The sequence below is a fragment of the Thunnus maccoyii genome, chromosome 4, assembly GCF_910596095.1.
Source record: "Thunnus maccoyii chromosome 4, fThuMac1.1, whole genome shotgun sequence".
Taxonomy (NCBI): Eukaryota; Metazoa; Chordata; class Actinopteri; order Scombriformes; family Scombridae; genus Thunnus; species Thunnus maccoyii.
Genome location: NC_056536.1, coordinates 32677692 through 32689140, shown reverse-complemented (window position 1 = coordinate 32689140; position 11449 = coordinate 32677692). Strand labels below are relative to the sequence as shown.

Genomic DNA, 11449 nt, shown 5'->3' with positions numbered 1-11449 from the left:
TTTGCTCCTCCAGGGAGCATAGGCCATTGACGAACAACCTCCATTTCACTTGATTACTAGTGATTCCCTCTAGGTCTCCCCAGTCGAGCCCACTTCTAGTTATTTCCGCCTGGACATCTCTCCTCCAGCTGTTCCTGGGTCGACTTTTCTTTTTCTTGTTCCCTGTGGGTTCCGTTTCAAGGCTTGTCAGGTGATGTTTGTGGCAGGTTTCCTGAGGGTATGCCCAATCCAACTCCACTTTCCCCTCAGAATTTGTAAGGTGATGGGATCCTGGCCTGCTCTCCTCCACAGATCCACGTTTCTTACTTTGTCTCTCCACCAGATTTTGAATATACTTCTTAGGCAGGTGTTAATGAATGTCTGTAGTCTGTTTGTTGTTTTTTTGGTTGTCCTCCATGTCTCAGATCCATACAGCAACACCTGCTTGATGTTGGTGTTAAAGATTCTCAGTTTGTTGAGATGTTTTTTGAGCTCCAGATCTTTCTGAGCATGTTAAACACCACCCTCGCCTTGTTGATCTGGCTTTTTATATCAGCCTCTGTCCCTCCGGTGCCTCTTCCAGGTTATTGTTGTTCATGAGGACGGGGTTGTTGGATTTGGAGTGGATCTTCATGATCTGTGTCTTAGCTGTATTGGGTGTCAGTCTTATATCTTAGTACCAGATCAAAATAAAACCTTATTAAATCTAAGTGATCCATGGTCGAGACTGAATCCTTAAATCCAAAGCACAAGTTATCAAATTGATATCACAAATTTGTTATCTTTTCCTCCATGGCTCCGTACATTATAAAGGAAGCCAAATGTTCTCTGGTAGAAGCTTCTCACATGTGAATATCTGCAAGTTTTCCAGTTTTCCATGATAGTAAAGTCAACGACTTTGTGTTTTTAAGCTGTTCAGATAAAATAAGTCATCTGAATATGTTCACTTGGGCTTCAGGGAATAATCAACATTTTCTAAACTGAACAATCAATGAATTATTAAAGTAATAGTCGGTTGCAGCCTCACAGTTCTCCTATGATGGAATAATACGACCTGTCCTTCAGTTTTCTGTGTGCAGTATAATAAAAAAAAAACAACAACTTTACAACTAATGAGCTAAATAGAAACTAAAACTAATAAAGTCTTCAAACAGAGTCTCTCTTCAAGATGGAGGATGGAGGACCAGTCAGAGGTCAGACTGGACCTCACTGCTGCATATTTAGAACTAATATGAGATTAATCAGATTATATAGACCCAGATGATGTGGAGGAAACCTGGCAGTTGCTTTGCCTGGTTGGTAATCCGGCCTTGATTGTAGATAATGGATGAATGGATGAACATAACAGTTTATAAGGACACAGAGAACTCAACAACACAGTAAATGAATAGTAAATAAATAGTAAATAAGTAATTAATAAATATTTTAATTAAAATTCTCAGTGGCATGGCTTTTTTTCTCAGAAATGACAGGAAATTAATCTTGATGACAGGAAGAAACTCTTTTCAGGTTTGTTTTTTATGAATCTTGTCATATATGTAAAACAATTGATTATGTGAAATAATAGTATTTAGGATCATTTAATAGTAATACAAATATTTTATTTACATATTTATATATTATTTATGTTCTATGTAATTTAATGTAGATAATTAAATGTTTGTTCAACATTTTCAGCTTTTGAAATGATTTGAGAATCTGTAAGAAAGCTAAAGTGAAGAAATGATAATGTGAAAACATGAAACTATATATCGTATTACTCCTCACAAAATGTTTCTTCTTCTTTTGTGTTATTTGATCTATTTTTATTGTATTGATTTATTTATTTTAACTTGTATTTATTCTTTCTTGTATTTGTTTGTTTATTTTTTCTTGCATTTATTTATAGGGTACTGCTCTTTAGATTAATAATAAATAAATAAATAATGTATTTAATTCGTACTGCAGCTTTCATTCGCAGTGAACCTCAAAGTGCTACAGTGTTAAAAACATATAAAGAAAATAAGAAGAGTTAAGATGAAAAAGCTTCCTGAATAAAAAGCTTTTTAAGGCTGTTTTAAAACAGTAACTTAATTCCTTAATGTTGCTGAAATGTTTGTGAAGACGCAATGCTGTGACGTAAGACGCTGTCAGCACCTGGTCCCGCCCCTCTTTTGCGGCGCAACCAATCACGTGTCGGGATCGGGATGAGCTGGCATTAAACGCCGGAAGTCTTTTGAAAACGAAGCTAAGCTAACAGGCTAACTAACCTGCCCAGCAGACGTTTGTAAGCTGAGCTGATCAGCAGCGTGTGGACGAGTTTTCTCCGAGTTTGTTTCTGGATCCTTTGAGGTGAGTCTTAGCTGCTGGATGCTTTTAAATCTCTAGTTTCTTATTGTGCCACAGACTCCTGAAGCTAACATCTGCTAACTGCTAACACCAACTTTAACTAACAGTTGAGAGTCTGGCGCGAAAGTATATTCTTGTTTTATTAACAAGCAGCGGTGACGAATATTCAAACAGTAAATACAACTACACAACTTCAAACTATGGAGACACAGTTTGTGTTGAGCCAAAACAGAAACGTTCCCAGCAAGTAGACTGAGCCCATGCTAGCTGGCTAACACGATGTTGAAGTTAGCTTCTGATTCGTAGTTGAGGGAAAAGTGAAAGGCACATAAATAATATTTAGATATTTATTTGATTCTCCGTTTTGTCACTGCTTACTCTTGTGAAAAGGTGTTACACATCGTAGCAAAAAAAGCTTTAACGCTGTTTAAACACACTGTCATATTTGTGGAGGCTATATTTTGCTTATGAAACCAGAAAAGGGCGATTTCACTGTTTTTTTCCAATATAAAACCTATAACTACATTAAGACTTGTCAGATCTGGACTAGAATATCCAGGAGACCCCAGAGACATAATTAAAACACTGTTTCAGATTTGTGAAACCTTTATTGTATTTGTGAAAACTGAAGAAAGGGGCGTTTTCACTGATATTTCTCCATCCAGACCACATAAGACCTGATTTAGAAAAACATATTTAGACTTTTAATTAATCTCTGGAGTCTCCTTGTTAATCAAGTCCAGATATGACAAGTCTAAGTAAAAGCATTTTAGGTATGTTTTTATGTTTCCCTTAAAATTCAACTTACCCTCGAATCAGAAGCTAGCTTCAGCATCGTTTCATGCTTGTCACTATCCAACAAATAGACGGGACCCACATATTGTGAAGACTGCCCTAAATAAGGTTGTTCTAATTCCAGCAAATATACGAAATTAAACTTTAAGAGCCTAAAACCTTTATAAGGTGTCTAACATACACTATAACCAACTTATTTAAGCTTTAAAAAGTGCGTGTCATCGCCAGCAAATAGACGGTGTTTACATAAGGTTTGTTTTTATGTTTCAACACTTCGCATGAAGCTGTGTCGCGGCTGTTTTATCTTAAAGGAGTCAATATGCGATATTTTTTGGGCTAAAGATCTGTTTCTCCTCCTATACAGAGATAGAAAACTGTCAATGAGTAAAATGTGTCGCACTTTAGCTGAGTGTTGCTTCATGTCTCACAGAGCTGCTCGACTCTCTGTTTTTAAAATGTGGGTTAAATGTTAAAGTCCGGCGGGACGTCTGATGATGATGATGATGATGATGATGATGATGATGATGATCTGATGTTTCTACAGCGTCACTGGAACATCAGCAGTTGGTTTGCAGGAGTTGCAGCGTTGTTGCAGCATTGCATGACACAGCTGCTCTCAGCTGCCACGCCCCCCCCACACACACACACACACACACACACACACACACACACACACACACACATACACTCCACACACACACACACACAGTGTTTTCATCACTTCAGAGGACATTACATTGACTTACATTCATTTCCTGGAGACTTATCCTAACCCTAACCATGACCACCACATGCCTAACCTGAAGCCTTACCCTAACCTTAATATAACCCTAAACTAACCTTAACTTTAAATCAAGTCTTCACCCTGAAATTAATGATTTTACGTTAAGGGGACTTGCTTTTTGTCCCCTTAAGGGAGGCGAATCCCCACAACATGAGGAATACCTGGACCACACACACTCTCACACACACAGACACACACACACACTATAAAGCACAAGTAGTTCTGCAACTAAGGATCATTTTCACAATTGATTCATCTGCTGATTATTATCTCAGTTGAACGTTTGGACTTGAAACGTCCAAGATAAACGTCTCCACACAAAGACAATCAGTTACAGTGATTATGAAACAAAGGAGAAGTTGGAAACAGAATATTTGGCATTTTTGCTGTAAAAAAATGAGCGAAATGATTAAATGATTATCAAAATAGTTGTTGATTAATTTTCTGTCAATCGACAAATCGTTGCAGCTCCGTTTACCGTCGTAATACAACAGTCACATGTCCATGTGTTGATTTAATGAGTAGTTGGTGTTTGTGGAGCTGCAACGATTAGTTGATTGAAAGAAAGAGCAGAGGTCATGTTTCACAATAGTAATCCAGGACTATCAGATTATTACAGATTACTTTAATTAGAGCTGCAGCGATCAATCAGCTAGTTGATGGAAAATTAACCTGCAGCTGTTTTAATAATCACTGAATTGTTTCAGTCATAACTCAAACATATATGACAAAAACTGGACTGAGATTTAGCTGCTTTTCCTTTTCTTACATCATATAGAATTAAATATTCTGGTCTTCTGACTGTGATTTGGACAAAATAAGACATGTGATGACGTCAGCTTGAGCTCCCTGCTATAAACAGACATTTTCACTGTTTTCTGATGTTTTATTTATCTGCCGGATTAAACAATAATGAAAAAATAATCGTTAGTTGCAGCTCAAATCTGAATCCTCATGTGTGTAAAGTGACTCATGTTGCAGTTGGAGACTAAAGACGATAAACAGCCGTCTGCTTCGTTTATGGTTGATCTGAAGTTCTGTTTCTGTACAACGACCACCTGAAGAACAGATCTGATCAGGTTCAACCAGCCGATCCTGTAAAATAAAAACAAGAGTTGGATTAAAATGTCAGTCCTGAGTGAATGAGGGCAGGATCACATTTGATCTGGAGGGTCTGATTGAGCCGGCAGGCCGATAAAACGAGGCTTCACACGTATCTAGAAGCTTCCTTCTGTCCTGGTGATTCAGCTGCTCTGAGTGTTTTTTATTGATCTTATTTTCAGCAGAAAGTTGCAGATCTAAACAGGACACATGCGGCCTCTAATCATCCTCTCAGCTTCTGTTTAATTCACTTTGATTTTTATATCCTGCGTGAGGTTGTGCTGTTAGTTTACATCTGAAGGACAGAGACGTTTCTGAACGCTTTGTGCTGAAGCTGCTTCACATATCAACTGTTTTTATATCAAAACATGAAAGTCTTCACTGATATTTACTGTTTGAACTGCAGCAATTAGTTGATAGAGAGAAAATTAATCTGCAATATTCTGATTAATCAAATAATAGTTTTAGTAATTTTGTCTGAAAAAAAGTAGTTATTAGTATTATTATAAAATATAATCCTATTAGTCCTCTATGACAGTAAACTGAATATCTCTGGGACGTCAGCTTGGGTTTTGACAAACATTAATCAATATTTTTCATAATTTTCTGACATTTTTTGGACCAAACGACTAATCGATTAATCTAGAAAATAATTGTCAGTTTAATCAATAGTGAAAATATTTGTTAGTTGCAGATTTAATGCTTTTCTTTGTTCATACATGACAGTAAAGTGAATATTTTTGTATTTTGGACTGTTGATCAGATAAAACGAGACATTTGAAGATATTTTTCTCTATTTTGTGACATTTTATAGATATAAAAAGTTGCAGCTTTGCTGTTTATTCTATTAATACATAAAGAGGAATAATAGTAGTTTTGATTTCATTTAAACTCTGGTAAAGATGTCGTATTGAGTGCAATAAACTGTAAACCTGTACAGTCCTGAACTGTGAGTGAGGGCTGCACAATTATTTTCATTATTGATTATAGTTTTGTCTATAAAATGTCAGAAAATACTGACAAATACCTGTTGAAGCTGATGATGACGTCACCAGATCCAACAGTCCAAAACCCAAACATATTCAGTTTACTGTTGTAGAAGATTAAAGAAACCAGGAAATATTTATTTTTATTATATTAATTTAATGTGAGAGAGTGGAACCAGAGAATTTTGCATTTTTTCCTAAAAAAAATCACTAAAAATATTATTCGATTATCAAAAGAGTTGCAGATATTATCATTTATGACAATGATGGCATTGACATCTTACATTTAAGAAGCTGAAACCAGATAATATTTGTTATTTTTGCTTAAAAAAGACTAAAATGATTATTCAATGACATAAACTGCTGCTCATTTCTTTGAAATTCACTCTCTGTTGTTGGATCTGTCACCTGGTCAGTTTATTTATGTATTTTTACCCTGTTTTACCTGTTCAGGTGTCAGGATGAGTCTGCAGTGGACGGCGGTGGCCACCTTCCTGTACGTGGAGGTCTTCTTTGTTCTGCTGCTCTGCATCCCCTTCATCTCACCTAAGAGGTCAGTAAACACCACCTGTCCTTTACTCACCTGTCCTGTATAAACCTGTCCTTTACTCACCTGTCCTATACACACCTGTCCTTTACTCGCCTGTCCTGTATAAACCTGTCCTGTATAAACCTGTCCTTTACTCACCTGTCCTGTATAAACCTGTCCTTTACTCACCTGTCCTGTATAAACCTGTCCTTTACTCACCTGTCCTGTATAAACCTGTCCTGTATAAACCTGTCCTTTACTCACCTGTCCTATACACACCTGTCCTTTACTCGCCTGTCCTGTATAAACCTGTCCTGTATAAACCTGTCCTTTACTCACCTGTCCTGTATAAACCTGTCCTGTACTCGCCTGTCCTGTATAAACCTGTCTTTTACTCACCTGTCCTGTATAAACCTGTCCTATACTCACCTGTCCTGTATAAACCTGTCCTTTACTCACCTGTCCTATACTCACCTGTCCTGTATAAACCTGTCCTTTACACACCTGTCCTGTACTCACCTGTCCTGTATAAACCTGTCCTATACTCACCTGTCCTGTATAAACCTGTCCTTTACTCACCTGTCCTATACTCACCTGTCCTGTATAAACCTGTCCTTTACACACCTGTCCTGTACTCACCTGTCCTGTATAAACCTGTCCTTTACTCACCTGTCCTGTATAAACCTGTCCTTTACACACCTGTCCTGTATAAACCTGTCCTTTACTCACCTGTCCTGTATAAACCTGTCCTTTACACACCTGTCCTATACTCACCTGTTCTGTATAAACCTGTCCTATACTCACCTGTCCTGTATAAACCTGTCCTTTACTCACCTGTCCTGTATAAACCTGTCCTTTACACACCTGTCCTGTATAAACCTGTCCTTTACTCACCTGTTCTGTATAAACCTGTCCTATACTCACCTGTCCTGTATAAACCTGTCCTTTACTCACCTATCCTGTATAAACCTGTCCTTTACTCACCTGTCCTGTATAAACCTGTCCTTTACACACCTGTCCTATACTCACCTGTTCTGTATAAACCTGTCCTATACTCACCTGTCCTGTATAAACCTGTCCTTTACTCACCTGTCCTATACTCACCTGTTCTGTATAAACCTGTCCTTTACTCACCTGTCCTGTATAAACCTGTCCTTTACACACCTGTCCTATACTCACCTGTTCTGTATAAACCTGTCCTATACTCACCTGTCCTGTATAAACCTGTCCTTTACTCACCTGTTCTGTATAAACCTGTCCTTTACTCACCTGTCCTGTATAAACCTGTCCTTTACTCACCTGTCCTGTATAAACCTGTCCTTTACTCACCTGTCCTGTATAAACCTGTCCTTTACACACCTGTCCTGTACTCACCTGTCCTGTATAAACCTGTCCTTTACTCACCTGTCCTGTATAAACCTGTCCTTTACTCACCTGTCCTGTATAAACCTGTCCTTTACACACCTGTCCTATACTCACCTGTTCTGTATAAACCTGTCCTTTACTCACCTGTCCTTTACTCACCTGTCCTTTACTCACCTGTCCTGTATAAACCTGTCCTATACTCACCTGTCCTGTATAAACCTGTCCTACACTCACCTGTCCTGTATAAACCTGTCCTACACTCACCTGTCCTACACTCACCTGTCCTATACACATCTGTCCTGTACTCACCTGTCCTGTACAGAGTCTCTGTATTTTCATCACTATGAGTGATTACAGACACTTTTAATAGATTTCCTCGTTCAGCTGGTGTTTTGAGTCGAAGCCTGGAGCTCATTGATTGAAACACTCTGCAGTCTGTTTACTGGAACACAGAGCAGCTCTGTGTGAATCTGATCAGATTAAAACCCGTCAGACCTCCTGACTGACTGAAAACTGATCAGCTCTGATTAACTCAGCTCACAGAACAGAAGCTTCACTTCACTGATTACTGAGTCTGTTTGTGTCACTGTGACTGAACGTCTTTAAGAAACTCAGAGGGAGATTCTTACAGAGCAATTCAATAAAGAAGTCATATTTTCTCCTGTTGCTTCACAGCAGGAGACAGTCGAGGCTCTCTGTGTTCAGACCGCAGCACGTATCTTCTAACTGGATCTGTAGTTTGTTCCTGTTTGTAGCTGCAAACACGACGCTCTCTGGTGAAATTCAACGATTTGAATGATTGTGTAGGGAGGAGGGGGGGGGGGGGGTCAGACGCACGGATCAACCACATGTTTATAATGCAAATGTTTTTGGTTGCTGTTACTTGTAATGTTGCTATGTGACGGAGCTACAGAGGGTTAGCTTGTCCAGATCGAGCTAAATTTAGAGCTGCAACTAATGATTATTTTTATTATTCTTTAATCTGTCAACTATTTTCTTGATTGATTGATTAGTTGCCCGATTCCCAAAGCCCAAGGTGACGTCTTCAAATGTCTTGTTTTGTCCACAACCCAAAGATATTCAGTTTACTGTCATAGAGACTAAAGAAACCAGAGAATATTCACATTTAAGAAGTCGGAACCAGAGAATTTGCATCTCTTAATTGTTTGTCGCTGTTGCTGGATCAAGCAAAGCGAATCATTCGCTTTGGGGCAGCGGTTTGCTTCTGAAAGCTGAGTATCCAACAATGTCAGCGTCAAAACACAGAGGCCTGTTTTCTGTCCTGCAGACTGACGGCGTCTCGATGCACTTAAAGTCTCCAGAGAAGCTGCAGTTTTATCACATTCGCTCTCGGATCATCTCACATCTCAGAATACTTCTGTCTGTACTGACGTGAGCTGCAGGCGTTAAAAGATGTAAAGAAGAGATTGAGAAAGAGAGAAAGTCAAGAAAAAGATACTGGCTAGCAGAGGCAACAAGAACAAAATAGGTGTAAAATAATTCGGTTGCAGCTTTTTATCTATTGGTGATTAAACCAACTGATCAAAAAAATCAACATATTAGTCAATAAAGTAGCGAAATGGGGCCTCTGGTTCTGGAAGTAAAAATCCTGCTCATGTTAGTGACTCAACAACTGTGTTAGAAAATATCTGGTTCTTCAGTAAAAAGTCGAAGCTAAAAGACTAAACGTAAAGATTTCGAGGTAGAAGTTAACTACGACTCCCAGTGTGCATTTCACCAAGCTTAACACTTGGTCATGTGCTGCTAACGGCGAGCAGAAGTTAAAGCGGCACCACACTGACTTCCAAACTCTATTTAATGTGACAAATGACTCCATAGTTTCCCACAGGACAACAAGGTTTTTATTATTATTTATTAGTAATTTTTCTTATTTATAAATGATATAAAACAGGAAGTGTTGAGTTTGCAGCTTTGTGTTTCCAGACATCAGCTTTATTTACTGTTTACTGATTGAGTTTATTAGTTTGAAGGTTTCATGTGACTCTGCTGTGTTTCTGTTTGGCCACTAGATGGAGTCAGAGCTCCAGGTTTACTGTCTCGAACACACAATCTGTCTGCAGTGTTGGCTTCTTCTTCTTCTTCTACTGTGTCTCTGCTGTATGTTGTTGTAACGTTGTCTCAGCGTTCTGATGTGATTGTGTGTGTTTGATCCTGCAGGTGGAATAAAATCTTCAAGTCTCGTATCGTCCAGACCATCGCTCTCTATGGAAACACTTACTTCATGGTGGCCATGGCGATCCTCGTCTTCCTGCTCATCGGTGCGTGTGTGTGCGTGCGTGTGTGTGCGTGTGTGTGTGTGTGTGCGTGTGTGTGTGTGTGTGTGTGTGTCAGTTAAAGGAGTGTTAAGCAGTTGAGCTTTTAGCAGATTGTCTTAAAGTCACAGTCTGCGAAACAAATATATTTAAATAGAAAACACAAGTTGTAGCCCCGCCTACCGTCACCGTTCAGAACACATGATTGGAAGATGTTGTCACTCCCTGATTGATTGATTGATTGATTGATTGATTGATTGATTGATTGACAGGCCTTTAACTCCAAACAACAACTTTTTGGGACGTTAGAGATGATTAAAGATATATGTCCGAAGTAAAGCTTGTAGAGCTCATGACTTCTTACGTTTGTTTGTAATAATAACTGTTACACAGGTTTCATTGATACAGAATGATGATGTTCTTAATGTCGTGTGTGTGTGTGTGTGTGTGTGTGTGTGTGTGTGTGTGTGTGTGTGTGTGTGTGTGTGTGTGTGTGTGTGTGTGTGTGTGTGTGTGTGTTCAGATGCGTTTCGCGAGGTGAGGAAGTACAGCGTGACAGAGAAGGTGGATCTGACCAACAACCCGACGGCCATCGAACACATTCACATGAAGCTGTTCAGAGCTCAGAGGAACGAGTACATCGCCGGCTTCGCCCTGCTGCTCTGCCTGTGAGAGACACACACACACACACACACACACACACACACACACACACACACACCGCCAAATAAAAAACCTCCATGGATTAAAAACTCATAGAAAGAGTCATAATTGAGCTCGTTTGCAGAGCAGCGGCTCTTATAATACATCCAACAAGTAAACACTGCATACACATAACATTTAGTGCACATGAACACTGAGTAAAGATGCAAAGATTGATATCTGGATTTCAAGAATCGATTATGAATCATTCAAATAAGAAACTGCTTCCCTAACAGGTCAGTGAAAATAGGAAACAAGGAGAGGAGCTGTGAGATTGTTGAATATGTTCAACATACAGTGTGTACGAATACAGACACTAAGTGACATGAAGAACACAGCAGCTACTCTGGACTGCAACGTGTTTCAAGCTTGACGCTCTTACAGGCATTAAGAGGTTTATATTGACGTGTCTCTAGAAACAGAGAAAAGGCAGGAAGTGACACGGTGAATAGTCATACTGAGAATCAATGTGTACAAAACAATAATGGGACGCTCACATACATATACAGTATGTATGTATGTGAGCGTCAATATCTGTACATACAGAGTATTTGTGTCAAGCTAGGAACACTTTGCAGTCTAAAATAGCTGCTGATCGAAGCCTTTC

At 38.9% G+C, this 11449-nt stretch overlaps 1 protein-coding gene across 1 annotated transcript in view; it reads left to right on the top strand.

Annotated features, from left to right (window-relative positions):
• The first annotated feature begins 2150 nt into the window (after positions 1-2150).
• Positions 2151-11449, top strand: part of bcap31 (B cell receptor associated protein 31) — a 33759-nt gene continuing 24460 nt past the window's right edge. The window contains exons 1-4 of the mRNA XM_042410228.1: positions 2151-2310; positions 6427-6526; positions 10046-10146; positions 10664-10808. Of these exons, the coding sequence (XP_042266162.1) occupies positions 6435-6526; positions 10046-10146; positions 10664-10808 (338 nt within the window). The 5' untranslated portion in view covers positions 2151-2310; positions 6427-6434. The remainder of the gene's footprint in view (positions 2311-6426; positions 6527-10045; positions 10147-10663; positions 10809-11449) is intronic.